Below are 27,861 nucleotides of genomic sequence, written 5' to 3' on the forward strand. Positions count from 1 at the left end.
GCGACTAACTGTTTGTTTGTGGCCAACCGTCGTTAAACGTCACGTAAAAAAGAAGAACAGCCACATGGTTAGAAGCTTCGCGGGAACGAGCTATAATAAACAAATCTAGCAGACTGTCAGAATTTGATAGCCAAACCCAACATTTTGGTTTGTGTTTCAATTGGTTGTTTAAACAACTGAATGCATATTGTAACTGCAGCAGACTGGCATCGGCTAAAATAAGGTTCATATTTATTTTCAAGGGGTTTTCTGATTTGCTAATGCTGTGAAGTAGTATATACTAGTACGAGGTCGAGCTTATAGGCTACTATAGCTAGCACAAAAGCCCTTTACGGGCAAATTGGCTCGTAACTAGCTATCAATTTGTAAGCATTTTACAGAGGCTGTAACTTCAACTGAGTTTTTTCGAGGCATTATACAGTACACTGAAACACGATGGCAGAGAGACCCGAAGACCTAAATCTTCCCAACGCCGTCATTACCCGCATTATCAAGGAAGCGGTGAGTTCACTTTGATTGTAGTCGGTACGTGTAAGGTCCCAAAACGTAGCATCTATACATGTGAAGCCTTTCTTCAACCTATGAGCAATGAGCCTGCAACAAATACATGTGGCATCACTGACAACTTGTGTGCCGTGGTGGCTAGCTAGCTAGCATTAGCTGGTTGTCTTATGTACAGTCTGTATCTTGTTTGGTTGATGGTACCCACGCTACTCCTTTGAACAGCTTCCAGACGGAGTAAATGTGTCTAAAGAAGCCAGACGAGCCATCTCTCAAGCTGCTAGTGTGTTCGTCCTGTATGCGACATCATGGTAACAAAAAGTGCCTCATCAAACAGTGACAATATATTTTGACAAAATGTAGCATATCCATTAATGCATAAACGTTTTGTTGAACATTTGTTTCTCCATTTACAGTGCAAACAATTTTGCTATGAAAGCAAAGAGGAAAACTCTAAATGCGGGGGACGTAATGGCAGCAATGGAGGAGATGGAGTTTGAACGCTTTTTACAGCCTCTGCGTGAAGCTTTGGAGGGTGAGTGTTTCAAAGGATTCTTGACACATCAACATAACTTAATTAATCAAACAACTTAATTTTTCACTTTGTGACTTCTAGTTAGCTGGGTTTGAAGTGTACCATTTAGGTACTTAGGGGGTTACGCTTCTTGTGTTGATAAGTTGCCATTTGTAGAGGCCAGTCCTGTGCATACCTGCTACTCAACATTAAAAACATATTATTCAAATGCAGCTCACAAGAAGGGTCTGAAGGGAAAGAAAGAAGCATCAGAACAGAAGCGCAAAGACAAGGAGAAAAAGACTGACACGGAGGAGCATGACAAGAGTAGGGAAGAGGAGGATGATGAAGAGCACATGGATGAAGAGCAGGAAGCTGAGAATGAAGCAGAAGAAGTTGAAAACTGAAGACTGGCAACCAGCAGTGATGAAGTATTGGTTGAAATAATTTAAGTGCACATTTTCTGTATACCCTAGTTTTCCATAAATACCAGATGTCTGTAACTCCGTAAACTATTGCTACAGCCAATGAGACGACTTATTAGGCAAGGGACAGAACCTGTACCACTAACGGGATGGGCTTAAGTCCCTACAAAAGTTTATGTAGGCAAGGACAATTGGGTCATGTGTCTGACTTGTTTAAGTTTAACCTGTCCAAATCTATATTTTTCATTTAAGTGGTACAAATGTAAGTTTTGGAAAATGGTTGCCAAAAAATGGGTTTACCAATGTTTCTCAGAAGGCTCATTTGGAAATACTCAGTTCAGGGAAAATGGTTAAACTGACCTTATGGACCATCTGGTCAAACCAAAGGCTTCAAGTTTTGGACAATTAACTTTGCCACAGGGCTTAGTTGACTTTTTGATGTACATACCAATTTGAAATACATTTGTACTTGTAGCATATAATATGCAATTCATTTTTCAATAAAAATGTTAATTAAATGTTGTCAGTTCTTTTACGGTCAAGTTAATTGTCTACCGCACAATGTACACGGGTAAACTCCTAGACACCCTCTATGAAAGTATTTACTGAACCATTACCATATTAAATAAAGCATCACCTTAGAATTATGCATCACCTTAGAATTATGCATAACAACTTTCACTTCATTTTAGAAAAACTTTATTCATTTGATGTTACTCTGATGGGCACTCCACTTTTCCACTGTTGATGTCATCAATGACATCATGGGGAGGGCGGCCATCAATTGTGCAACCCACAGACTGGGATGTACCGAGAATCTCTTTGATGGTTCCTGAGAATTAAAAAAACCAAAAGCAATTAACACCAATGTATGGTTGAAGAGCTTCAGCCTAGAATTGCCAATTGTCCCCTCATGCATTAGACCACTAGTCTTCAACCCTGGTCCTCAGGCACTCCCTGCCCTGTATGTTTTACCATGTTTCCCTGCTCCAACACACCTGATTCTAAGGAATGGGTGATTATGAAGCTCAGCAGAAGACTGATAGCGAACATTCATTTGAATAGGGTGTGTTGGAACAGGTTAACATCTAAAACATGTAAGACCAGGGTTGAAGACTACTGTATAAATGACTGATGTGCCAACAATGACAGGGGTCTTACCAGAGAGCTCCCTGGCAATAGAGCGGTTCCTCATCACACGGGCAATGCCCACGATCTCGTCGAAAGTGACACTGCCACTGTGCTTAACTGGAAAAATAAGAATTGCTTGGATGGGTGCTAGACATTCTGAACTAACACTAGTTAGCAAATGGACACAGGTCATCTACATTTGTTAAGTGTTCCAGACCTTGCGGCACAGAGTTGCCCACTGATTGGGCAGCCCTGTTTCCTAAGGCTGGGTTTCTCTTAGCCTCCACTGGACTAAACTCAATCACTCAAAGCAGACGAGCCTAGTGGCGGGAGGCAATGCAAGTTGAGCCATAAAAGACTCCTCACAGCAACTAAAACTGGTGGTTCCTACTGACCGAACTTTAGGGTGACTTACTGTTCTTAACCTTCTTCCTGTCACGAGGAGGCTCCTTCAGGGCCTTGATGATCAGGGCCGAAGCAGAGGGTACCACTTCAACCTACACCAGAAAAATATGTTGAGACCAGAAGGCTGAAACAATTTCTTCAAGCTAAAGGGATTTTAACGAGCAAGAATATTTGAGACATACTGCAGCCTGTCTGTTCTGGATGGTCAGCTTGACTGTAATCCTCAGGCCTTTCCAGTCACCAGTTGCCTTGGCAATGTCATCACCAACCTTTTTGGGAGACTAGAGCACAGCAGGAAGAAAATCATAAGAAAATGGACATCATTCATTAAGACCTAAGTACTATTCCGGCATACTGAATCTTATTGGTTTTAATATGTGACCAATATAAAAATAACTTCAAGTTAAATGCAAGTCTTTATTTCACAATATTTATCTTTTAGTACTTGTTTCCCATATATCTACCTCCATTTTATGCACCAACCCACCACAGCAAATTTCTTGTTTGTGTAACTCACTTGGCAATAAACCTGACTCTGATATTAGTACTTAAGTGGTTGATGTTCCAGACCTTTCGGCACAGAGTTGCCCAATAGTGTGGGCAGACCTGCTTCCTAGAGCTGGTTCCGTCTTAGCTTCCACTGGACTATACTCAATTCACAAAAAATGACAGGCATAGTGGCAGGAGGCTGGTGAACATTGATCTTACAATCTCCTGAATATCTCACTCACTTACCAGACCAAGTGGTCCAATTTTTGGGGCCAGCGCTGAAGTGGCTCCAACTTCTCCTCCTGTGCACCTCATGTACACTGTCAAAACAAATTCTTTAAATTATTCCTTGACAACACTATAGTGCATAGACAGACGCACAGCTAACAAACAATCCATGTTCTGGATTACAATAAACAGTAGCATACTCATACTCTGTGCTGTATTTTGTCAATCAGAAAACCCATTTTCTAAAACTGCACTTACTAGAAATCGTTGTATAACTTCAATACAATGCTCCCTCTCAATCACAACAAATATAGGTAGTATAGGTAATATTTAACAGATACTACTCACTACAGGTCCTTTATGCCTCAGGCTTACAGTAGGACACATGACTAAACGATGCCCGCACATCCAACATATTTTCTATAGTCTAGTCATGATGGTATATATGGATCCATGCCTTAAGCCAATTTACAATGCAAGTTGAATTATGTATATTAAACAAATAACTGCAAACCGAAAAATTAAATATGCATTTGGTTTTTTCAGTCTTCGAAAAGTCTCGGAGACTCATGTCTCCACGCATGATGCTTTCAGTCTAAAGTTAACAGAGCACCACGTGGATGACAGCATGTTGGGATAGCTGGAACGTTACCAGTATCACTGGCTTACAAATACTACCAGAACAACAAAAAAACATGGAACACATTCCAAAAAAAGGATGACTGGGTAGAAGATGGATTCCCAAAACTAAGAACCGTCTCCATTTTGCGACGCGACCTGAAACACAAGCTATTATACAGTAGATTCCACACATACCAACTTTAATCTCGGTGGGATCGAATTTGGGAGGCATGTTGGATTTGTAGAAATTGAGTTCAGTTCAGCTTGAATAAGTGAGGGTGTCGGATGAACCCGGATTCGGGACGACCGATTACTGTTGCACCTTCACCGTTAAAGTGAAAAAGAAAGGAAAGATGGAGGGACATAATTGGTAATATAAGAACGGAAAGTCACGCGAGATTTCGTCTGTTACTTCTTATTCTATGGTGTTGCATAACGACATTCAACGTTATTGGGGCATTACCGCCACCAACTGTTAGCTAACAGTAAAACGACGTTAAAATCCCATGTAGCTTAGTCCTGCTAGTTTGCTTCTCACCCATTTTGATGGGGCATACAGTGGGTTTAAATTGTAAAAAATAACATATATATTAATTTCGTGATATTTATTTTTAAATTTGGAAGCAATCAACAGGAAATTTGATTTAGCTTTCCCCTTCTGCCGCATAGGTAGCCTACTGTACTGTACATCAGCTTGCCTAGTACCTAACCCGTCTCCTCCCTTCTTCGTCTCCTCCTGCGTCTGGAACATGTTTCTTAGTTTCCGGGTAGTGGTCCAGTTGTTGTTAGCCTAGCTATCAAAGAGAGAAGTTGGAAGAAGTTTTGGAACAAACAATAGTGGTTTATAAATATTTAGAATAACCATAATAATATCGTGATGGTATAAGCTAACTATTTTGCTAGCTATAATTGTCATCATAAAACGCTTGGTTGAATGTCTGAATGTATTCGACGTGCTTCTAAACACAACGTCCTATCATCATTCCTGTCAAGAGACATCCAAGGTTGGTAAAACAGATTAGACCAGATAGTTAGTCTAGAATCTAGCTAGATATATAATATTCCACGAGCCAACGTTTACAAGTTAAACAAGATAGCTAGTTATCTTCCCAGGTTGTCAATCTCTTTGCTTAAAACATGATAAATGACCTCTACTGTACTGTCTGTAGCCTTATAGAAATGTTTGCATGCGGACAGTTTGTGATTACAAACACATGTATCACCAAATCTGTTTGAACGCCGTGAGCCAACATACTGGCTACACGACCACTTGTTTTCAATATCATGAAGACATGAAAAACATGAAGAATGTGCTGCTTGCTAGCATCTAGGCTATTTCAATTATGCAGCTAATGTGATGCATTGTAGTCAAATGACTATTAGGATGGCTCCAGAAAAAAATAAAAACGTTATAGCCTAGGCCTACCAGCTAAAAGAGTATAGGCTAATGGCAATGGTAACACAAACCTTAATTTTGCTGTGTTGTTCTTCTTTATCTACAGTATTGGTGAGACAACTTCCATGACATTTTCTAAACCTAACCAGAACTGACCGTCAAAGGAAAGGGAGCCGACTAAGACAGGCTGACAGACACATAAAGCCCGCCAGTGGATCAGGCGGATGTAAAAATGCCTCTATTCTTTAGAAAGAGGAAACCAAGCGAGGACTCCAAAAAACGTCTGGAGTACCAGATAACTCTGGTGTGTATGTGTGTGACAGAGAGAGACTGAAATGAGGAGTGAAAATATGTGTGGGTGCTGGTTTATCTTTCTATGTTCTAAAAATACCTTTGTCTTCCAATTGTTGACAGTCTAAAGCAGCAGGGGCTGATGACATTCTTGACATCTCAATTTGTGAACTCTCTGAGGTGAGTCCTGCTTCTGTTATGTACACACAGTGCTGTTAAAATGTATTTTCCCCCTCTATGAACCTTTAGGTTGTTTGTTGTGCATTTTCACATATCATTTGGTTGGAAAGAAAAGGAGTCAGAAGATAATTTAAAAAAAAGGACCAATAATTCACAGGTTGTTGTGTGCAATGTAATGAAACCTGCATGTTTTAAGTGAAAAAAGGTATTGCCCCCTGCCAGGTAACATCATATCTGTCTTTCAGAATAATAATAATAAACTAAATTACTTGGACAAAAGAGTAACTATAATGGCTTGGGTATCCTTTGCAGGTTCCTAGTAGTGCCATCTCCATATGCAAGGTGCTACAGAAGAAGGTATGTTCTTTGAAATCTCTTTCAAGATGGGATGGGTAAATATAGCACCGTGTTAATGAAAAGTACTGTCCTGTGCAGTTACAACTTCTAGACAATATGTAGACATTACAGATTAGTTGCAGCTGCAGACATACTGTACGGGTAAAAATAAATGTTGAGACAAGATAATATAATTTGTTCCTCTAGGCATGAAATTCCATGGTGGCAAGTCTTTGAACAAAAGCATCATATTAATAAGGCAATAGGCACTGACATCACTGTGATCTTATTCCCAACCCAGGTCTTTATTCTCCATGGCAATGAGCTGAAATCTCTGGTGCCAAAAGGCTGCTGCATCAACTCTCTTGCAACCCTAAAGGTAGGTAAAGTGTTAAACTGTGTCAAAGAGGCCAAACCACAGTTTCATACAATAAAACACAACAAAGTAAATAATCGAAAAAAGGACATATTAAACTATATGTCACATGCAATATTTACAGTGCATTCAGATTTGTTTTAATCAACCACCATCTATGTAGAGAAACTCAAAAGGAGGGTATTATTTAGAATGACTGAGCCATGTAAAAGGATTTTAAGTGCTTGATAGTATGTGAATAACCAAATTGTTTCCCTTCTCTCGCTCGCACCCCCCCTCTCTTTCTTTCAGGTCTTAGATTTACATGATAATCAGCTGACCTCTCTGCCTCATGATATTGGTCAACTGTCATCCCTACAGGTACAATTCCATCTGCATTATTCAGACCCCTGAACTTTTTCCACATTTTGTTTTATTATAGACTTTGTTAAATAGGCATTGGATTGTTTGCTGTTTATTTACACAAAATACCCCACACATTTTTGCCGTAATTTTTTATACCATTGTTTAATTTTTTCAAACACGTTTAATAGTAAAATAAAAGTTTAATTGCTATAGCAACAGTAAATGTTTTACAGCAGTGGTAGGCATGGTATTAAATATACAGATACTTCCATTTTATACATGGTTCTTAAATGTATTCTGCATTCTACATTGTTAATCAACAAGACTGCACTTGACATGGAACTATAAATATTAACAGTTAACACAAAATAAAAGGATCTTCATGGGTAAATGACACTCGTGGTTGGGCATTTTGTCCTCCCAGGTGCTTAATGTGGAGAATAATCTGTTGAAGGCCCTGCCGGAGGGCATTGGGGATCTCCGTTTTCTGCAAACGCTCAACGTTAAAGGTGAGGGATCTGATTGTTGGCTTGGTGTACAGTATCCAGGCTATACTGAGGTCTTTCACTTATTTAGAGACCTGCGTTCCAGTATGTTGTAAGTAACAATTTGCAACTAAATAAGAAAATAGGGCCTGGAAGCCGTTCTGAGTCAACTTTTGTAGAAAACACAGTTCAGAATTATTCTAGGGAGAAATGGAACCATTTTGTATTTTAAATGTGCGGCTGTGTGTTGGTGTTGAAAGGTTTTGCTCACTGCTTGTCTGTACAGGAAACCACCTCAGTGAGTTGCCCATCTCTGTTGGACAAATGAGCAGCCTGCGTAATATGGACATCAGTGAGAACACCATCAGGGAGCTGCCTCAGATCCTGGCCCGCGTCCGTACTCTGGAAGTGTGTGTTTGTTTGTTTGTTTGTTTATCCAAGGGAGTTGCCTTGTTTTATTACTAATACTTTATAACTTTAAGTAACAGCTGTGGGGGGATGTGTGTGTATTTGCTTGTGTTCCATGTCAGAGCCTGACGCTGGATGCTGCAGGGATGTCCTATCCTCCTGCCTCAGTGTGTATCAGGGGAACGGCAGACATCCAACAATTCCTCTGCACTGGTCAGTCAAGCTGTTCTCTCTGAACTGTTGTTTACATATTGCAAATAAACCTGGGACATTTTCAAGAAAGAATGGAGTTAGGATTATCTGGTTAGCTGATTTAGGAAAGCAATGAAAATCCCTTTCATTTTCTGCTACATCATTTAAGCTTAATCTAAAGTGGTTAGTTATTATATGTCTTATCTGTAGTTATTAATAAATTAATTGTATTACCTACATTTTGAATACGGTTAAATGCTTACACATTCTACTTAATGGAACACAATGGACTTCTTCACACATTTGCATTTTAGAATTGGGAGAAGAATACTCTCCGCCGTCTCAGTACCTGCTGCCTGTACTGGAAAATGACTGTGGAAACCAGAACGCTGACACTGTGGATGGTCTGGACCTGGCCTGGCAGGTTGGTTAACTCAACTAGTCACTCCAATACTTGACTTTTGTTGTCTTTCACTCACTCTTCTCTCTCACACAGTATTTCACACTCTCTATTTGGCTTCAAATGTAATTTATTTACCTAGGACAGCATGACAGGAGTAATCTCATTAAACATCAAAAGTAATGATAGCCTATGGCAGATTACTGGTTAGATGCTAACAACATTTGGTTGTATCAGTACTTGTACTCTGTGCAATGACAATAAAGTTGAATCGAATCTAATTACTTCTCCTCCCCTCTGTGTTTTACAGAGCAAGTTCAACGACTACGAGAAGAGAAAGGTACAGGAAGAGAGACTTTCTTTTCATGAAATGGCATCCAGACCTGTAGCTGAGCTCAAGTTTTGTTTCACTTCCTTTATTATTATGCTGAATTAAATACAATTTAAAAAGAAATATACTCTATGCAGTTGTGCACATACCAGTAGTCGTTAGCATGCTTAGTAAGTGCAAACATGCTTAGCTTAACCGGGGCGATTCAGGTATGCTGTAGTGGAACCATCTGCTTTGCCTTTGCATGGCTCAGGAAGCTCATTTTTACCCAGTCGGGGGAGGCATTAACATTAACTCAACACACTATATGATATTAGAACAGCTTATAGTAGATAGACCAGACAGATCTAGGGACTGAAACAGAACGCGAGCTCAAGAGGTCTGTACGGTTTACCAGGCTGTGTTTGAATATTGATAAATGTAACCTTTCCTACCTATTTTTCTTGAGAGTATCTCTAATCTTATCATGACTGAATAGGTTAAATACTTTGCTCCTTTACATGGATTGGACAACTTCTGTAATTTCCAAGAAAGCATAGAAAAATGATTCAAATTGGATCCATGTTCGATGTATTTTTTAAAATGGTTGCCAACCAAGATTACTTGCCCAATCTCTCTCCCTGTCTCTGTCCCCTGTCACCCCCCCCCCCATACACACACACACTCCTACACACACTCCTACACACACACACACACACACACACACACACACACACACACACACACACACACACACACACACACACATACACACACACACACACACACACACAGCAGGAGAAGCAGCAGGAGAAGCTTGCCTTTGAGCGTGAGCTGCAAGAGAAGCAAAAAGAACACACTCACCTACTGTTGATGAATAATAATCAGAAGGAGGGCATCCTACAGTCAGTCCGTCAGGTATACCAACAGACACACACACACACACATAATACACAAAGTTGAAGGCGTGAGTTGATGTTTGCCATCTTTATGTTCAAAATCAGTGGTTAAACATGACTAACAGTAGTATTGGATTCAAGCTTTCACCTTTGATGTTTTGTCTCCCAAAAGAAACGGTTACACCAAAGTCTGTCCAACCCCCTGTTCTCCCTCCCTGCAGGAACAGGAGCGTCTTGAGATGGGCGTATCCTTGCAGCAGAGGTCCCAGGAGGCGGAAAGGCAAAGGATTCTGGGAAAAGTCAGGCAAGCTGAGACAGATGTCATTAGCCGCATCAGTAACCTGCTACTCGATAACAAGCGGTGAGGGTAATGTGTTTGTGTGCACACAGTGTGTTGTGTGCGTGCTATGGTATTGCACATATCAATCAAACAATCAGTCAATATTTATTTATAGAGCACGTTTGAAAACAACCATGGTTGACCAAAGTGCTGTACAGGAGGTAAACATAATAATTGCTGAAGAATGAAGCCTAAACAATATAGGTAAAAGTAGAGAAATCAAACATAAAACTACACAAACAATGTAATTGTAATTTAAATGACTTTCTGTGCTATTTGACTAATGTCTTGTGTGTGTATTCTGTTCCAGGCAGATCAAGAGTGCAGAGTTTCTCCAATCCTTGGAAGAGAATCGGTAACTGGGAGAGCTTGCATTAGTGATTGGCAGTATAGTAATCTGATACCACTCAAAGTAAACGCTAAAGAAATTACTTTTTGTCATTGCACCACTATGGCTGTCACCATGAGGAAATTACCATTTTAAAGTCCTTGAAAGGATGGAATAATATTTACCCCCCCTAACTACAGGATGCGTATGGAGTACCTGGCTGCTATTACTCAGGAAGAATCTGATTGTCTGAGGAGGAAGGAAGTGGCAGGTAAACTTACTAAGTAGTTCTGTTGTGTGGCAGAGGCTGGACTTTTTCTTTCTCTATTATCTTGTGTCTCCCCCAACCCTCTCTTAACCTCTGACCTTGTCACCGCCCCCTGTGCCCCCATCTCTTTTTCACTTGCTTTTGACCTCTCTTATCTTCCTCCCTCATTCCCTCCAGTGGCCATGCAGAAGATGCTATCAGAGAGCTGCTCCGTGCGTCTGTTACAGCAGGCAAGCGATTCGCGCAGACAGAGCCTGGTCACAGAAGCCTGCAGGAGGTCAGATGTACACACACACACACACACACACTCACACACAGGCATGCATGCAGCATAACTGTTTGTGTCCTCAGCCTAGATGTGGTAGTTCTCTATGCCAGTAGACTAAGTTTGCTGCCTAGAGACTAACATGTCATTGCTAGTGAGCATGCACTCATTTGTCTCTCTGTCTCTTCTTTTGTAGTATGGAAAATCAGGACAGGAAGTGTGATCTTGTGCTCTCGCTCCAACAGCTTGACAAATCAAAAGCCATTGCCCACATCCTTCAGGAGGTGACTACATACCCACCCCACACTGCACGCACACACAGATACACAACACACTCCCGCACAAATACGTTTATTTTTGTGTACATGTATGCCTACACACAAACGCAGTGCCTCAAACATAAAAAATGAGAATAAAACCTCAAACGACGACCAGGCTGTATATAGCAGTCAACACCTGCGACAAAAAGACACCCGCGACCGTTAGCCAACATAAAAGAGGAGCATGGTAACATATCCCTTTAGAATCCTCCGTTCCATCTCTGCTGGGTATTGAACGTTGCTCTTTGTGGCCCTCTGCAGCAGGAGGTGCAGAAGACGGCCTTCCAGGCCCTGCAGCTTCAGAAGGACAGCGTCCACGGCTACATCCGCCAGCAGGTACACCGGACAGCTGACACACACTCATTTCTAAAATACTCTGAAAAAAAACATCAACACAAACAAATCCCTATCAGTCCCGGTTGAATTGATTTTAGCGCCACTAAAACCCACAAATATTTCATGTGCGTTTAGTTGACCTCAGTTTTCCCTTTTCGAAGGCTGTTCAGTGGCTGTCGGGTGAGGTAAACTGTGGCCTCAGTGCTCCAGTTTCCTGTCTCATTTGATGGGTAGAGAAAGCAAATACCCTGAGGTTTCTAATGGGACTATGAAACTCAGACCAAATCAGCCATGCACATCCTCTACCATGTCATTTTCACCTCGTTGCTTAGCCGCGAGACAGCCAATCCCCTACTACCCCCCTTGCCCCTTTCATCCAATTAGCTTCTTTGAATTTCTTTTGTTTACACCGGTGTGATTGACACACCATTGTATCAAGTTAATTTATCTGACTTTAAATTCATTTTATCAGCTATAAATATGGAAGAATACCTCCAATAAGTTTTCAGGAAATAAGGTCTACAAAAAAATGAATATTGAAAGAATATCTGACTATATAAATTCAAACATATAATACGATCTATCACTAAAAGGTAGTTATTCCAAGCAAAAACCTGAACAGGATTAACCAAGATCTTGTGGTACATGAGGAGATAATATATTTGTTCCACGTATAGCTGAGGAACTTAAGCAAACTGTGGAGTTATGTAGAGAAAATTATCATGAAAGAAGCAGCTTTTATTTAATCAGCTGTAGCAGAAGACAAACTCAGTCCAGTTCAGTTAATCCGCTTTTCACCCAAACCCCATGTTATCTCTGTCTTTAGATCAGGCTAATAGAAGGTGAGCTAATGCGAGTGACTAAACTGGAGGTCAAGCGACGCACTCTGGACACTGACAACCTGCAGGTATGTTTGTGTGGAGACAAATAGCTGAAAACAAAAATCCTCATCCATCACGTCATTTACCCTGAATGTGCCCCTTTTTGTATTCAAGATTTGCCTTTGTTATTATTACGCATTATTACGCCATGAGAACATTTCACGCCATTGTGAGGAAAAAAAAGAAGGAGATGGGGGGGGGTGGAGAAGGAGGAAAGAGAATCCATACAGTCAATGTCCATTCAAATGTTTTATTGGTCACAGGCTGAGCCTCAGTCTTTGTCTATCAAACTAGTCCTTTAACTGATAAAAGTAATTAAAATCAGCACATTTTGCTGCTTTATTCGGTATCACATCGATAGGAGAGAGATGTTTTTGAAATATGCACAGGTTGTTCTTAAAGAGATGTGTGTGTGTTCAGGAGGTGTTGTCAGATCAACGCTCTGCTCTCAGTGACCTGCTCCAGCAGCTGCTCAAACAAAAGGACCAACGAGAGGTGGAGCTCCAGCATGTTCTGGTGAGTCACCCTGGGTCAGCATTTCTACATTGGGAATGAGACTGAACCAAGCACCACTGAACCCATTTCTATGTCTTCAGGGGAGACCTGTGTCCACCCCAACCCCCTATTATGTGTGTGTGTGTGTCTGTGTCTTTTAGGCAGAGATGGAGAAGAAGAGCGAGTCAAATCAGCAGAACTACTGGATGATCCAATATCAGAGACTGCTGGACACCAAACCTCTGTCACTGCGCTTGCAGGTGCTCAATAGTCCACCATCTCTTACCAGCCCTTCTCATAGGCTCCCTCCCTCCATGCTCACTCCAGCAGACCGAATGATACCATCTTCTTTGTCTACTCTACTCACCCCCCCCCCCTCTCTCTCTCTCTCTCTCTCTCTCTCTCTCTCTCTCTCTCTCTCTCTCTCTCTCTCTCTCTCTCTCTCACCCTGTCTCTCATCCACTCTCTCAATCTCTTTCTCTCTACCTCCCTTACTCTCTCTTCCTAAACCAGGAGGCGGGTGTAGAGAAGGGGTTGGTGACGCTGTTGTACAAGCTGTCAGCCCAGCACTACCTCCCCATCATGGCCCACCACAGAGTCACCGCAGAGGCCTTGCGCCACATGACCGACAGAGACCTCACTAAGGTGGGTGTGTGTTTGAGAGCATGCTTCCTGTCACAAGTACCTGTATTTGTGTGTGTACATTAGTGTTGGCACCGAGATAACGACTGAATGAGCAGCACCACAGGTGTGGTGCTTATTTTAAGTAGTAGAATGGGTGTGTAGACATATGCCGTACTTTCTGAATGAACTTGTTTAAGCGCATGCATGAACGAATGAAACAATGGAATGAGATAAACAACCTCACTGTATTGTTGACAGCTGGGCATCAGTGAGGTGGGAGTCGAGAAAGCTCTTCTAAACTGGGCCAGAGAGCAGCCTGCCACACCCCCTGAAGGTCAATACAATCTTTTTACACACACTGTTGTTCCTCTGGTGATGTGGACGTCCAAATATTAAATATAATGAATCCTTACAACCTCATCTGTGTCTTCATGCAGGCGCCTCCAAGACAGTCCAACTTGAGGACGAGCCTGGACTGTCCCCTCCCCTCCCCCGGGCACCCACCCAGACCCCCACCCCTCCCTTGACTCCCGGCACCCCTGGGACCCCTGTTACCCCCTCAGCCCCCTGTCCTGTGGACGCACCAGGCAGCTCAGAGTGTGTGGTCTGCATGGAGAGTGAGGTACGGTGTGTGTGTTTGGGTGGGTTGGTGTTGGGGGGGGGGGGCGGGTCTCACCATATATACTGAAACGTGCACATGGAAGATGCATACACGTACTGGCCCGTGTTTCAAGCTCAAGAGTCCACAGCTGCGTCCACTACTAGTGTTTCGGGCTAGTTGTTAACACTTTATTATGTCTCATCCTTTCTCTTTCTCTCTCTTCCTCCAGTCTCGGGTCATCTTTCTGCCCTGCGGCCATGTCTGCTGTTGCCAGACGTGCAACCAAGCCATCCAGAACTGCCCTCTGTGTCGCAGTAACATCTCCCAGCGGGTACGCATTTTTCACAGTTAGGTTCCTCCAGGGCCCGCTAACGATGCTGATGGCACTGAACCCGACACGTACACATTCAAATATGATCCGTCAAGACTACGCATTTGCACACTTTACACTTAACTCTACAGACATGGGTGGTTGTGGCACAATATGCTCGTCATTTTTGTGTCATAAACAGAAAAGCCACTGTGCAGGAAGTTTGAAACATCCATGGACCTGGACAGGTTAGAAAGATGATGAATTTTCTGAACTTTGTAATCCATATAACAGACACTATGAATTGGTCTGTTTCATAGTGCTGTAAAAAGATGGCGTAGTGAGAATATGGCATAAGAAGTCGGTCTGAATCGTATGTTGACAGTCACGCGCCAGCCTAAATTAGGGGCATCAGAAAATATATCACTATAAATATACCTAGTAATTAGATTTCACCTGTTGGGTATAGAATCCCTTTGAATAATATACTACAAAATTTTAGAATCTGGGTGTAGGTCAGTGACTGCCGATCACTTTAGATAAAAGCATCTGCTTAATGGATGCACTTTTATTATATTACATGACTTATACCATGTAACCTTATTAACTCTTTCTCTCCAAATACAACAATAATTTATGCATGACTGTTTGTAGTCGCTCTGTGATCAAGTATTAAATAGGATGAGGAAAGAGGGATGAACAAGAGAGAGTGTGAAGAGAGAGGGGAGAGCTTGAGAGGATATTCTTCTACCCCTTGGTTAAAAGATCTTTCATCATCGTGAACCAAATCACTGGGTAATGCCAAACTCCAATGGTGGTCAAATAAGGGGTACTTACTTTGGTTGCTCTATAGAACATCAAGACACTTTAATGGCCAAAAGTAGATCTGGACACCCCTTCAACTTAGTGGATTCAGCTATTCTAGATGCATCCATTGTTGACCAATGTACAAAATTAAGGACACTGCCAAGCAATCTAGACGGTAGAACGTGGAACCATCATAGGATGCTCCCTTTCCATCATGTCAGTTTGTCCATTTCTGCCCTGCTAGAGCTGCCTTTTTATGTCTAACCGGCCAGCATCCGTGCCCAACTTCAAGTCCCAACAGCCTTCCCAGGAGAGTGGAGGTTGTCAGAGCAGTAAAATGGGGCACCATCTCCATATGAATGCTCAGGATTTTGGAATGAGATGTTCCATCAGCAGGTGTCCACATACTGAGCAGGTGTCCACATACTTTTGGCCACGTAGCATATCAGTGGATCCATTAGTTTTGTTGGATGCAATTTTGATTAATTTATGACTTCAAAGGGATAGAGTCTTGTGACTATTTGGCATCTGTTTGACTGTTTTATGCCTAGGTCACACACCTGGACCTAACGTGCCTAGCGTGCCTTTTCCCCATTAATCCTACCACACCTTCAGTCGAAAATGAAAGTGTGTATGTGTGTCTGTCACATCTAACGCTGCACCCTTTAATGCTTTGTCTATATCGTTGGTCCGTCGCTAACCTATTTTTATGCACTTTTCAATCCGTCACTATTCAAGTGCGCTTAGTCATTCATAACTTGGCATGCGGCAGGAAATAACGGACATTAATATTGTATGTAATGTCGACAAAGAACAATCTGTGTAAAAATAGATGCAGGATTGCAATCCATTGAATAGTGTTAATTGTGAAATATGGTAGATTATTATTTATTTTTTATGTGGTCATGTAAATGTGTCTTATTCTGAATGTTACTTTCAAGTCCAAGAATATGAAAAATAATAATACATTTTATTTTGGGGGTGTGCCTGTATAGGTTCAAAACAGTGGAGGTAAAAAAAAAACAAGCCTAAAATCAGGGGACAGATCAAATATATAAACTGGGAAAGTCATCAATGGTGATGCAGAGGTTTTGCTGTTTGGAGAGTGTTGATTTGGCGCTGATGAGAATGACCTCTGCCTTTTTGCTGTTGAGTTTGAGAAGGTTTATGTTCATCCAGTTTCTGATATCTTGAAGGCAGTTGATGAGGGAGATGGAAGGGAGAGAGGAGGCGGGTAATTTGTTTATATATATATAAGATGGCGTAATGTCAACCAAACCCAACCACTACCACACTATCTTTCTCACACATACATACAGTTATCTTTCCTGAGCTTGTATCTTGTGCATTATCACTTATTACCACACATATGTACTGTATTGTATATGCATTTATTTATCACAGTATGCTGAAATTTAAACTAATTGTTGAATTATTGAAGCACTGCACAAACAGACAGTGTTAAATGACCTATTTTTCTTTACGACATGAATGGAAATCATGAATGCATGAATCATGCATTCCTGTGTTAACCATCAGACTATGATATGCCTTAAATGCTGAGTACATCTACATTTTATCTACTCTAAAAATAGCCCTGTATATGTCATGAGTTTTATTAATTTGGTTATAAAAAATCAGTTCCTTTTCACAATTGTTATTTGCTATTATATCACTCTGGTGAAGATGTTATGGCAAGATATAAAAAAGTAAATGTTGTTGACACCTTTCTTCAGTAGTAGGCTATATTATTTGTGTGATGTGAAAACCTGCTATAGGAAAATAAATGTGCTTTCCCCATTCCATGTCTTTGCTTCGATTTTTCCAACCAATTTCATCATGGTAAACTTCATATTGTAGATGAATGAGTTGATCAGATTTCATTTTCATGTATTATTGTGAAATAAAACATAAGAAAAAGTGTACCTAAAATAATCTATGGAAGAGGCATGATGGACGACGTTGTTTGTGGATTCAGGAAGGTAGTGAGTGACTCAGGCTCGCATTCTGTACTAAAGTAGGGAGGCCAGGGCAGCAGGGTCTTCTTTTTTTAACCAGCAGGCGCTGGGAATCCAATTGAATATGTGGTGAGTTCGCCAGGGTTGGCGTCAGCCTCCCCATGTAGGAGGATCAGCATACTGAACTCTCCAGGTCTACACCGTTGGCTACCCAACTCTATCGCCATACTGTAATGTGACCCCCTTACCTGCGGAGGGCAGTAATACGCTGTCAAGCGTCGTCTGCCGCAAAACCAAAAAACGAGGTATTTCTTATCGCCTGATTAGCAAACTGCCTGTGTACCACTTGAATTTGGTGGGGGCTCAACAGGTTATCAGGTAGCTAGCCTACATCTAAATATATTGTCTATTATATTTTCTTAATTATATATGCAATATGAGATACCCCAGTGTATCTAGTTTCTGACTTCTGAAAGCAAGTTGGTCTTGACGGCCTGCTGGCTAGGTTCCTGTGATATGTTGTTCACTGTGCTGTGTCTAACCTGTTCATTGATTTCAATGGGTTTCTTACTCGCAGATTCGTTAGATGTTCATTATATTTCATTTCTGTCATAAATGGCTAAAGATCCAACGCGATTAAACAGTTCCTATAGCAATTAAGACACGGATTAGACACCTAGCCTTTTCAGCCTTGTCTGTTGACAGTCTAGCTGTCATGTGGTCTGTCATGTTTCCTTATAACTTTGGTGGATAGTTCACAATTAATCTACATGTTGTACATATTATACGCTTTGTAATATATTATCAGCTGAGTGAACTGCTGTCTTAGAAGTGTCTTTCTCCGTCAGAATGTCGACCTCGTCTCTACTGATACTCTATGGGAGCCAGACTGGAACTTCTCAGGACACAGCAGAACGGATTGGTCGACAGGCGCTCAGAAGGCGGATGCTAGTCAGAGTGGAAGCTCTCGACAGTTACAGTGTGGTCAGTTGAAAAGATAAATACTGTCTTAGTGTATTACATGAGTATGCTATTGTGCAATGAACAGGTATACTCATTAGCCAGCCAGCCAGTTTACTAGGTACTAATCAATTCAGGGTATACATTTCCCAAGGGGTGAAAAAGCAAATTCACATGGATAGATTTGTTTTGGTTTGTGTAATTACTATGAATGCTATTAACTCTGTCAAATCTGGAAAATTTACAGTGCAACCTCATCTCTGAGTCTCTGGTTGTCTTTGTGTGCTCTACTTCTGGCGAAGGTGATCCTCCAGACAATATGAAGGTACAGGTTGTGAAAACCTTGACATTTCTGTATGCTTATTAGACAGATGCATTGTTTTATTAATTGTGATAATCATTTAAAATTACCTATTTATTTTTACCATAAAGAATTTCTGGCGGTTCCTGTTTAGGAAATCACTTCCAGCTGGTTCTCTATGTCGCCTTGACTGTGCTGTGCTGGGTCTGGGAGACTCATCATATTCCAAGTGAGACTGACATACCGAGCATACACAGCGATAACCCACTTCCTACACTTGTACATTGGCACTAGAAGGAGGGACACACACACAAGACTAGATGTCTGTTTGGACGCTTAATTCGGAATTGAAGACCAACATTCAATAAGTAAGAAAAGCCCTGTCTGTGAATGATGGAGACATGTTGTTTTTTTCCTTTCATTTGAAGGTTCAACTTTGTAGCTAAGAAGCTTTATAAGCGACTTTTGCAGCTGGGGGCCAATGTGTTACTGCCTGTGGGGTTGGCGGATGACCAACATGATTTGGGGTAAGTGACAAACCATGGGATAGAGATGTTGGCCTTTAGGTAAACCAGAAATCGGATTGCAGAGTTTAGCTAATGCAAAAAAAAAATGCTTATCACTGAATTATATGGATGTCTTGTGTTCAACAGTGCAAACGGCGTGATCGACCCCTGGCTCATATCGTTCTGGGAGAAGGTTCTCGCCCTTTATCCTCTTCCCACCGGTACCAGACAGCTCAGCGACAGTGAGCCGTAAGTCAGGTTGACCGTTACTGTGTATCTACTAGTATATTTTGAGTATATTTTCCGTCTCAAATATATATATATATATATTATTTTTTTGTCTCGACATTAGTATAGGTTTTTGTACCTGACAATTGACCCAACCTTTGCTCTTCTTCCTCAAGAAGAGCAACAAACTCATTCAAATTAATTAATTTGAGGTTTTCTTCCCCTGATTCTACATTACTCCATCTCTCAATCCACACACTGTTTTGCAGGCTCCCCCCAAGATACGTTTTCCGTTTACTGGGCAATTCTATAGAGAAGGCCTCTGACAGGCTGAGGATGCCAGAGAATGAGACCACACCTTCTCAGTCTAACCCCTTCCCGGCTAGGATGGTGTCTAATCTGAGAGTGACCCACACCTCTCATTTTCAAGATGTCCGGCACATGGAGTTTGACATAACAGGCTCGAATATAGAGTGAGTAGCCTTGACTGCATGGATGCAAAATGTGCCACCCTGACTGATATCAACACTCTTTAAATGGTTTTGTCTTTTAAGGTAAACAATTCAGTAATGTGACATACATTGGGCTCTGAGTTTGAATTGAGACTATGCAGCTATAAAACATTCTGGACTGCATTGTGTTGGCCACACCAAGGTCCATGTGTGCACGTGCGTGTGTCCTTGTGTGCATGTTTCAGGTTCACAGCTGGTGACGTGGTGATGATGCGTCCCTGTAATGCCGTTGAGGATGTAGAACAGTTTTGTCAGCTACTAAGACTGAACCCTGACACCCAGTTTACACTTGTCCCAACAGATGACAGTTCAGGTGTGTGCGTGTGTCATGATTGAAGTTGAAGCTGACCTGGAAAGCTTATCCTGAAAGAAACATTGATACACTGTACATACAATGCTAAGAAACTCAACACACTTTTTGGTGAGCCTTTAATGAGTTTACTCTCTTGCTCTACGAAGATTGTAATTCAACCTTCCCTTCTCTCCACTCCTCCAGCCCCGGTCCCGTCCCAGATTCCCCAGCCCTGCACGGTGCGCTACCTTGTTGAGAACTTCCTGGACATTGCCGCCGTGCCACGACGCTCATTCTTTGAGCAGCTGACCACCTTTGCCACTAACGAGCTGGAGCTTGAGAAGCTGACTGAGTTTAGCTCCGCCCAGGGTCAGGATGAACTACATGGCTACTGCAACAGGCCCCGGCGCACTGCTCTAGAGGTGTCTGTCGAAAGCATATTACACACCTGACATGCAACACCACCACCATTGTTGTATGTATTGTGTGTGTGTGTGTGTATAATATATACGAGAGAGAGGGCTTTTGAGAGAGCAGCATAGTTATTTTTTAATATATATTTATTTTCTCTCCATGGCAGGTTTTAACAGACTTCCCTCACACTACTGCAGAGCTAAAGCCAGACTACCTATTGGACCTGTTCCCTGAGATCCAGCCTCGCTCATTCTCCATCGCCTCTTCCCAAAAGGTGCAGCTGGAGTTGAATCAGCTTTTGCTACTCTTTATGCTCTTTGTGCTACACTTTTACACAAAGTCGCTTTTATACCAATAAACAGTCATACCTGGGGTAAAACTTTAGTTAAAGTTCCTAATAAATAATCAATAACAGTGTTTCCCCTAGGTTTACAGCTTTGGGGGGTGCCGTTGGGGGGGCGGGGCGCCCCCCTAATATAATGGTAGGGGAAACACTGAATAAACAACCCCCCCTTTCTCCTACAGTTGCATCCCAATATAATCCAGATCCTACTAGCTGTGGTGTGCTACAAGACCAAGATGCAGAAACCTCGCAGAGGCCTTTGTTCCTCTTGGCTGGCCTCCTTGGATCCCATGTCAGGTCTGTTAAACAGTGAGGAAGTATTTGCAGCTGCTACATTCTCTTTACTGTATATTGTTACAGGTTTGCAGGGTGGACTGTTTTCACGCTTATGTTACAGACATCGTTTTTCTTTATTGTGATCTGGGATTATGGCAATCAATACAATTTAATGGTGGTCACATTTGGGTTGTACCATATTTCAGGGGACGTATACGTGCCTCTGTGGGTGAAGAAGGGGAGTCTAAAGTTTCCTAAAGACCCTGCCTCTCCTGTGATAATGGTTGGTCCCGGGACAGGGGTGGCTCCCTTCAGGTCTGCTGTCCAGGAGAGGGCAGCCCAGTGTAGGACAGGTGAGAGAACCTGTTCACACCCAACTCCATTGTTTATCTTCCCCTGATGGAAAGGACGTCTGAAAGTGATTCACAGATGTGAGACAAATGTACACGTTTAGCCTTTCGAGACAAATGTAAGTAGTATGTGTAAAGATGTAAAAGGGGTATGTGCTTACTTATGTAAGCTAAATGTCCTCTCCCTCCTCTTGGTTTCAGTTAATGTGTTGTTTTTTGGCTGCCGGTCCGAGTACAAAGATTTCTACTGTCGCACTGAATGGGAGGAGATGGAAAGGGCCGGGCACCTCACTTTGTTCACTGCATTTTCAAGAGACCAGGTTAATCAAACACGCACGCACACATCATGCGTCCTTCAGTTATGTCATGGTTACTGTCAACTCAACTTAACCTTTTTGTCTTCAGGAGGACAAGATTTATGTACAACATCGTGTCAAGGACCAGGCCAAACTTCTGTGGGATCTGATTGCCAATAAGAATGCCTACTTTTACATTGCTGGGTGAGCCTATACAGTTAGGTCCATATAAGTTTTGTAATTTTAGCTGTTTACTATAACATATTCAAGTGATAGTTATGTCAAATCCATTGACGTGGCGTACAAAGTCAAAATGATTGTGGTATGTGGTTTATGTACATACGTCCGTAAGAAAGTATTACTGGCAGCACATATAATGGTATCAAACACTTAGTCTGTGATTTGAGTTGAGTTCAATTGCACTGGTAACTTTTCAATAGAAGAAATCAGTCATTCGTGGGCATGCCAACCTATCCAGTGTTACCTAGCGATACTATGGATGTATAGATGACCTTCCACTATGTCCCTCTTGCAGCAATGCCAAACAGATGCCATCAAGCGTATGTGACGCATTGAAGATGGTCTTTCAGAGCGAAGGGGGTGTGTCCTCAGAGGAGGCTGAACAGATGCTGGTTGCCATGGAGAAAGCAGGCCGTCTCCAGAGAGAAACCTGGTCCTAATTTACTGACCACTGTGTTCACAGATTGGGGATCCTATCTACCTTAATTGGCAATAGTAGCATTATTGTATGGCAAAACAACATTGGTCTTGTGTATGCTTACTACATTTTGCAAATTAGGTTTTGCCAACCTTAAAATGTTGACAAAGGGGATTGTTTTGAAAGGCTGTGAAGAGTTGTGATATCCACTGTTTATTGGAGTACTTTAAGAGTATTTTGAATGTTTGAATACTTTATTTCAAGCAGATAAAAGTTCAAAAGTAACTTCTTTAACTGCCAAACACAACTAAATTATCTATACCCCTCATGGCCCACTTCTATAACATTTCCTATACTTTAACCAGGTGTGAAATTATGGACAGATTTTAATATTTTTCTGATTTTGATTGACAAAATGAATATTTCTAGTTAATTGTGAGCTGCATGGTTGAAAGGATCTGAATATTAGGACATATTTGCTGCTTTGTATAATGTGTAGTATGACATGACCATGCTGTATGTACATTTGTGTAAATAATTGCCTAGTTTATGCAATTCAATTATGCAGTTATTTATTGTTCCAATTTAAGCCTTTAGAAATGTTTGTGATCAATATTGTACAACAGTAATGAACTAGTAGGTCAGATTAGAAAATGCAGAGGTAAATTTGTGTCAGTTTAAATCTAAACTCAACGATAAAATATACACAACACTGATTATATTTCTGTAAATATATATTTAATTCACTCCTGCCTTTCAAAAACAATCGTGTTATAAGCGTTCAACAGCAAGATACCTAACAAAGTCAAGATAACGGCTGAATCTCAGAAATGGGATGTAAAATGGTCAAATATGTGTAAATATGATCAAAACAGGAATATAAAAAGGACCAATAGCCACTTGTTTAATACACTCCATAACAAGCACTGGCAAACCAGCAACATGTTTGACTTGAAATGTGGAGTTGATGCCTACAATTCATGGTCTTCCAGAAGTCTCACAATGCATACATACAAGTCTTAAATATAGTGATGTCCTAAAACCTTACTTAAATACAAGTAGACAAAACACACAGCCACTAGGCAGGACAGTCCAACTCTGGGCTATTGGAGGTTTGATGCAATCATCTTCCATGGACGTGTCAAAAGCAGCATTTGGCATCACCATCCATCCTTTTGGCTCAATGCTACAGTAGGTCCTTGACCTTTGGCACTTGTGTAGAACTGAAAGGACTGGATAGGATAGCCAGTGAGGACAATAAAGCCATTTCTATGAGACCTTTAGTTTTAAGTCATCTCATCTGCATTACATAATTCTGAACTCATCCAATCCTTTCCCATTCGGCTGACACAAAGATCCTAAAGGCTAGCAAAGAGTGAGAATCAACATACACAATAAACCCTCCATCCTCCCCTGAGTCTCAGTACCACAGCCCCTATCTAAGGGCCAGCATGTGGACCTGGTAGATCTCCTTGGGGAAGTTCATTTGCTGTTCTTCGTGGACAATGTGCAGGCCTGAACGGCCCACCAAACTCCGCAGGAGGGCCAGGTCCCGGCACACACTGCTGTCCACCTCATCGGGCACCACACCCTCGTACGCCACATTGTCCTTGACTACGATCAGCCCGTTGGGCCGCAGGCCACCCCGGCAACGCCGCAGGAACTCCACCAGGTGATCGTCAGTCAAGTGGCCTGAGAGGTAGCAGAGGAGAACAGATTTACTAGGATGTTTATATTATATGATCTATTGTATATATTTTAATACAAAAACATCACTCGATGCTTGTCTAATCATTAAACCACTACCAAATCAACATAGTGGCTCAAACCCATTTGTTTCACCCACAAGCAGTTTCAAATACCACTTGCTGTCCTTGTAAAAGACTTACCGATTACCCACTGGATCCAAATGACATCATAACGTCCATCCTGCGGGACAAAATCCTGCAGGCCACAGCAGAAGTAATTCTCCACCCGTTTGCCGTCTTGATCACCCAGATATACCTTGGCCTTATCCAGAAACTCCTGCGTCACGTCCACCAAGTCTACCGAGCGGAACAGAGGCAACAACAGGCGCTTGGTGATCCGCCCGATGCCGGCGCCGCAGTCCAGGGCACAGCCCATGCCAGTTTTTCCTTCACCCTCCTTTTAAAGCAGGGGTAGATCGGATAGTGGATGAGTAGCGTAAGTTGCTGCATGACATGCTGATTTATCGGCAGCTCACATTTGAAAAGGTTTGTGCTCTTCAAAGGCAGATTCTGCAATTGGTAATCAAGTACAATGTACTTTGTATCCTCATTAAACATAAATCCAGTACACATGAGCTGGCTTGTGGGATTCATTAACCCTTGTGTTATCTTCGGGTCATTCTGACCCATCAGTCATTGTGACCCACCGTCGTATTGCGACAGATTTACCGCATACAAAGACAAAGTGAAGCATTTTCTTTTAACCGTTGGGCTGTCTCAGACCCCCCACATTGCAAAGGTTAAAAGAAAATTATTTTAATTTGTTTTTGTATTGGGTAAAATTGGGTAAACACAACGATGGTTCGTTATGAACCTTTGGGTCATGTGACCCGAAGGCAGCACGAGGGTTAAGGCTCTGAAACTATACTAGATTTATACTAGATGCTACCATAACTTTATTTTTATTTTTTATCCCACGTACATTTCAATGTGTTTCAGTTGATGTGAGGGAATGCCTTACGCCAAGGAACTTCTGCAGAAACGTCTTAGAGCCATTGAGGTCTATATTAGAGATGCTGCCATAGCCTCCAAGCATCCCGTCCACGGTTGGCGCCACATCCTTCCAATACTCCTCTGCCTTGGCGTAGAATATGGTCTCATTCTCCACAATGTCACTCATCTTATCTGAATAGCACAAATGTCTTGGGTAAATAAACCTAAATTGAAAATAAAACTTCTCTTATACAAAATGAAGCTACCTTTCACTGTTTAGGTTGGATTTGTATGCTTTTGACTAACTACCCCAAACAAGTACTGTATAGGTTTAATATTGTTCATGCAGATAGTTGCATAGAGAAAATGTGTAAGTAAATGCTCTCTAGGCTTGCTGCACTAAACTTTGGTCACTATATTTTGCCTTCACAAAGAAACCTAAGGAAACTATGTGTAACCTGACCCTAGGTCAGGATGGGCTGGATGCCATTCATAATCACCTGCTAAGTATGTAACAGCCAATTCTGCCCCTACTTGGCCCTAGTACAGAACTACGCTCATCTTGTGACTAGCACCAGGGTAAAGTTGAGGCATGACAGTGATTTAATTTAGCTTTTTTTTTTTTTTTACACATTGGCTAGTTTAATAAAATCAACTTTTCAGTTCAACTGGCCACAACTCATTAAGATGTCAAACGCTACCAATAACAAGCGAACTTAACAGCAAACTTACGAACGAGCTAACAACAATACTTTGTATATCTTAGACATCTTATTTCCTTAGACATTTCTGTACGATGCATCAACAGAATAGTCTACGAAAACTGACGCTGGATAAGAAGTTGCACGTGCTAACAGACTAGTTAGCCGGTAGGCTAGGATTTCAAGTGCCTAAACCATATCAGACAGACAGACACGTCCTACCACAGGAAACCTTAAGACAGAAAAGAGAGGCGACAACTTACCTCGAGAAAGAATATGTTTCACTTCTAAATAATATACACCTTGATCATGTCATACATTTAAAAAATGTGCTTTTTGTGCCATCCGTGCCTTCCACTGAAAGCATCCCGGAAACACATTCAACGTAATTTCCTTTCCAGCCAAGTAAGGTCGTCGTAGTGATCAGTGGCTGTTTATCATTCCGAATAACGTACTTGTGTTCTTGAGAAGAACGTTCTTGCAAGTGTCCATGAAAGAATGTTCTTGCAAGCCGCAAAGACGGAGAACGCACCTATCTAGATTTAGATGCGTGTGTGCTTGGCTATTGCGCACACTCAGCTCATTGAGGCCGCGGTATGACAATACTGTCATTATCAGCGCAGCTGCGCAACATTTGATCAACTTTTGCTGTATAGTGTTTGTGTATTACATTTGTGTCTAATGTAGGCTCATACTTAATAAAGTTAAACTCAAAATTAGTGTAATGTAACTTGAATGTAAAGTGTTACCCTTTATTGTTCATACAATATTTATAATCCAGCTTGTTTTATAAATTCCTTTTCCTCTCTCAAATGACAAACTTGTCCCACATAATTTTTTCTCTTCTCTCCTCATCTCCTCTGTCCTCTCCTCCTTTGCCTCTCTGTTCTGAGGAGCTGTTAACAAAGATCACTAATGACTCACTGGCTGATGAGGTATATGCCAGTCCAGTCAATACCAAATCTGACATGTCCCTGCCTCCCTGACACTCCCTCACTTGTTTAGGATTACAAAACAGCAGGTGAAGTTGAAAGAAAATCAACACTTTTCAGACAGCCCCTAGTCAGCAATTACAGAGAGAGCTCTACACTTCCCCTCTCACTCTCCGTTTCACTACATTCCACTGTTCCACTGCCCCTCTGTTCTCCTGTCAACCTCCTGTCCACTATGAGCGTGTTCTTCCTCTGCTGTTTGTTGTTGCAGACTAAATGTACACTTTCTCACATTTTGGGGATTGGTTCTGGCACTGCATTACTTTGACTGCCAGATGTCCAAACATGATTGATTGACTTGTCCAAGGCCACATCATGGTTATTATGCTTGACCAAGACTGATGATGAAAGCAAGATTCTCTCAAAACAGTTGAGATGGTTTCTGATCTTTTGCAAAATGCATATTACAAACGGAAAACAAATCTTTACAAATATGCACATTGAGTTGCATTTTTTATATTTTTATGTTATATTATACACAACTAATAGAAAACACAGACAAACAGATTATTTGATAGCCTTAATCAATGGCAATTCAGGTTTTGCATTCAACTCCTGGGAGTCATCATTACGGTTAGGATTAAATTAGGCTTTCAACTTCATGTAACTTTATGTAGTTTGTTGGGGTAAGGGCAAATATTGGAATGCATTGGGAACAAAAAGTCAACATTCTACATATAAGCTTTCTTTAAAACAGTATGCAGTAGATAGATTGGCCTTTATCATTCATCACTGTATGAAGACAAGTCATTCATAACCTCCACAGCAAAATATACATGAATACTGTAGACATACAGTAAAGCCCTGCTTCTGTTGAAAAAAGTGGGTGTTAATGTCACATAAAATAATGTATAGATAAATAGAGAAACTATAAACAAACACCCTT

The 27,861-nt window shown here is 41.5% G+C and overlaps 5 protein-coding genes and 2 non-coding genes across 11 annotated transcripts; 3 read left to right on the plus strand and 4 right to left on the minus strand.

The window, feature by feature from the left end:
• Positions 1–44: 44 nt before the first annotated feature.
• On the plus strand, positions 45–1,957 carry pole3 (polymerase (DNA directed), epsilon 3 (p17 subunit)). Its single transcript, XM_062478328.1, has 4 exons — positions 45–501; positions 727–812; positions 918–1,036; positions 1,250–1,957. The coding sequence occupies exons 1-4, from the start codon at positions 436–438 to the stop codon at positions 1,420–1,422; spliced, it is 444 nt and encodes a 147-aa protein (XP_062334312.1). The 5' UTR covers positions 45–435; the 3' UTR covers positions 1,423–1,957.
• A 165-nt stretch (positions 1,958–2,122) lies between these two features.
• On the minus strand, positions 2,123–4,670 carry rpl12 (ribosomal protein L12). The gene is made up of 6 exons (XM_062478327.1): positions 4,510–4,670; positions 3,712–3,785; positions 3,159–3,257; positions 2,987–3,068; positions 2,602–2,688; positions 2,123–2,272 (listed from the first exon to the last, which is right to left on the minus strand). Exons 1-6 carry the CDS (start codon positions 4,544–4,546, stop codon positions 2,154–2,156), a joined length of 498 nt encoding a protein of 165 aa, XP_062334311.1. The 5' UTR covers positions 4,547–4,670; the 3' UTR covers positions 2,123–2,153.
• LOC134034429 (small nucleolar RNA SNORA65) lies at positions 2,776–2,902 on the minus strand. Its single transcript, XR_009932234.1, has one exon. It is a non-coding gene; the product is annotated as a small nucleolar RNA SNORA65 (small nucleolar RNA).
• Positions 3,534–3,661, minus strand: LOC134034430 (small nucleolar RNA SNORA65). The gene has a single exon (XR_009932235.1). It is a non-coding gene; the product is annotated as a small nucleolar RNA SNORA65 (small nucleolar RNA).
• Positions 4,671–4,890: 220 nt separating the features above from the next.
• lrsam1 (leucine rich repeat and sterile alpha motif containing 1) lies at positions 4,891–17,308 on the plus strand. 2 transcript variants are annotated; one of them, XM_062478325.1, is made up of 25 exons: positions 4,891–5,318; positions 5,817–6,014; positions 6,125–6,181; positions 6,494–6,538; positions 6,819–6,896; positions 7,185–7,253; positions 7,663–7,747; positions 8,010–8,131; positions 8,254–8,344; positions 8,638–8,747; positions 9,034–9,063; positions 9,832–9,951; positions 10,154–10,293; positions 10,583–10,627; positions 10,801–10,871; positions 11,046–11,145; positions 11,330–11,417; positions 11,715–11,789; positions 12,616–12,696; positions 13,091–13,186; positions 13,327–13,425; positions 13,679–13,810; positions 14,048–14,123; positions 14,227–14,411; positions 14,620–17,308. In XM_062478325.1, the coding sequence occupies exons 2-25, from the start codon at positions 5,943–5,945 to the stop codon at positions 14,740–14,742; spliced, it is 2,190 nt and encodes a 729-aa protein (XP_062334309.1). In that variant the 5' UTR covers positions 4,891–5,318; positions 5,817–5,942; the 3' UTR covers positions 14,743–17,308. The 2 variants fall into 2 exon arrangements, with proteins under 2 accessions (XP_062334309.1, XP_062334308.1); XM_062478324.1 differs by having other exon boundaries at positions 4,892–5,318; positions 9,829–9,951.
• A 340-nt stretch (positions 17,309–17,648) lies between these two features.
• On the plus strand, positions 17,649–23,345 carry ndor1 (NADPH dependent diflavin oxidoreductase 1). 3 transcript variants are annotated; one of them, XM_062477861.1, is made up of 15 exons: positions 17,649–17,770; positions 18,314–18,449; positions 18,673–18,750; positions 18,858–18,955; positions 19,155–19,253; positions 19,380–19,481; positions 19,730–19,933; positions 20,158–20,285; positions 20,469–20,686; positions 20,845–20,952; positions 21,204–21,318; positions 21,504–21,650; positions 21,849–21,967; positions 22,053–22,147; positions 22,479–23,280. In XM_062477861.1, exons 2-15 carry the CDS (start codon positions 18,315–18,317, stop codon positions 22,621–22,623), a joined length of 1,791 nt encoding a protein of 596 aa, XP_062333845.1. In that variant the 5' UTR covers positions 17,649–17,770; position 18,314; the 3' UTR covers positions 22,624–23,280. The 3 variants fall into 3 exon arrangements, 2 of the variants coding, with proteins under 2 accessions (XP_062333845.1, XP_062333844.1); XM_062477860.1 differs by lacking the exon at positions 17,649–17,770 and adding an exon at positions 17,774–17,843; XR_009932148.1 differs by lacking the exon at positions 17,649–17,770 and having other exon boundaries at positions 17,871–18,449; positions 22,479–23,202; positions 23,239–23,345.
• Positions 23,318–26,415, minus strand: ntmt1 (N-terminal Xaa-Pro-Lys N-methyltransferase 1). Of its 2 annotated transcripts, none has more exons than XM_062477863.1 (4): positions 26,247–26,415; positions 25,311–25,469; positions 24,491–24,746; positions 23,318–24,293 (listed from the first exon to the last, which is right to left on the minus strand). In XM_062477863.1, the coding sequence occupies exons 2-4, from the start codon at positions 25,467–25,469 to the stop codon at positions 24,037–24,039; spliced, it is 672 nt and encodes a 223-aa protein (XP_062333847.1). In that variant the 5' UTR covers positions 26,247–26,415; the 3' UTR covers positions 23,318–24,036. The 2 variants fall into 2 exon arrangements, with proteins under 2 accessions (XP_062333847.1, XP_062333846.1); XM_062477862.1 differs by having other exon boundaries at positions 25,311–25,474.
• Between the last annotated feature and the right edge of the window lie 1,446 nt (positions 26,416–27,861).

The sequence above is a fragment of the Osmerus eperlanus genome, chromosome 14 (assembly GCF_963692335.1).
Source record: "Osmerus eperlanus chromosome 14, fOsmEpe2.1, whole genome shotgun sequence".
Lineage (NCBI taxonomy): Eukaryota > Metazoa > Chordata > Actinopteri > Osmeriformes > Osmeridae > Osmerus > Osmerus eperlanus.

What these genes read in the sequence shown, in the direction of transcription:
- pole3 (XM_062478328.1), top strand. Translation starts at nt 436, where the DNA reads ATGGCAGAGAGACCCGAAGACCTAAATCTTCCCAACGCCGTCATTACC. An exon ending in GTCCTGTATGCGACATCATG is followed by an intron (nt 813 to 917) that starts GTAACAAAAAGT and finishes CTCCATTTACAG; the next exon opens with TGCAAACAATTTTGCTATGA. An exon ending in TCTGCGTGAAGCTTTGGAGG is followed by an intron (nt 1,037 to 1,249) that starts GTGAGTGTTTCA and finishes ATTCAAATGCAG; the next exon opens with CTCACAAGAAGGGTCTGAAG.
- ntmt1 (XM_062477863.1), bottom strand. Translation starts at nt 25,469, where the DNA reads ATGAGTGACATTGTGGAGAATGAGACCATATTCTACGCCAAGGCAGAG. An exon ending in TTCTGCAGAAGTTCCTTGGC is followed by an intron (nt 24,747 to 25,310) that starts GTAAGGCATTCC and finishes CTGCTTTAAAAG; the next exon opens with GAGGGTGAAGGAAAAACTGG. An exon ending in TTGGATCCAGTGGGTAATCG is followed by an intron (nt 24,294 to 24,490) that starts GTAAGTCTTTTA and finishes GCTACCTCTCAG; the next exon opens with GCCACTTGACTGACGATCAC.
- rpl12 (XM_062478327.1), bottom strand. Translation starts at nt 4,546, where the DNA reads ATGCCTCCCAAATTCGATCCCACCGAGATTAAAGTTG. An exon ending in TCCCACCGAGATTAAAGTTG is followed by an intron (nt 3,786 to 4,509) that starts GTATGTGTGGAA and finishes TTGTTTTGACAG; the next exon opens with TGTACATGAGGTGCACAGGA. An exon ending in AAATTGGACCACTTGGTCTG is followed by an intron (nt 3,258 to 3,711) that starts GTAAGTGAGTGA and finishes GCTGTGCTCTAG; the next exon opens with TCTCCCAAAAAGGTTGGTGA.
- ndor1 (XM_062477861.1), top strand. Translation starts at nt 18,315, where the DNA reads ATGTCGACCTCGTCTCTACTGATACTCTATGGGAGCCAGACTGGAACT. An exon ending in CTCTCGACAGTTACAGTGTG is followed by an intron (nt 18,450 to 18,672) that starts GTCAGTTGAAAA and finishes GAAAATTTACAG; the next exon opens with TGCAACCTCATCTCTGAGTC. An exon ending in CCATCGCCTCTTCCCAAAAG is followed by an intron (nt 20,953 to 21,203) that starts GTGCAGCTGGAG and finishes TTTCTCCTACAG; the next exon opens with TTGCATCCCAATATAATCCA.
- lrsam1 (XM_062478324.1), top strand. Translation starts at nt 5,943, where the DNA reads ATGCCTCTATTCTTTAGAAAGAGGAAACCAAGCGAGGACTCCAAAAAA. An exon ending in GCAAACGCTCAACGTTAAAG is followed by an intron (nt 7,748 to 8,009) that starts GTGAGGGATCTG and finishes TTGTCTGTACAG; the next exon opens with GAAACCACCTCAGTGAGTTG. An exon ending in CCAACAATTCCTCTGCACTG is followed by an intron (nt 8,345 to 8,637) that starts GTCAGTCAAGCT and finishes TTTGCATTTTAG; the next exon opens with AATTGGGAGAAGAATACTCT.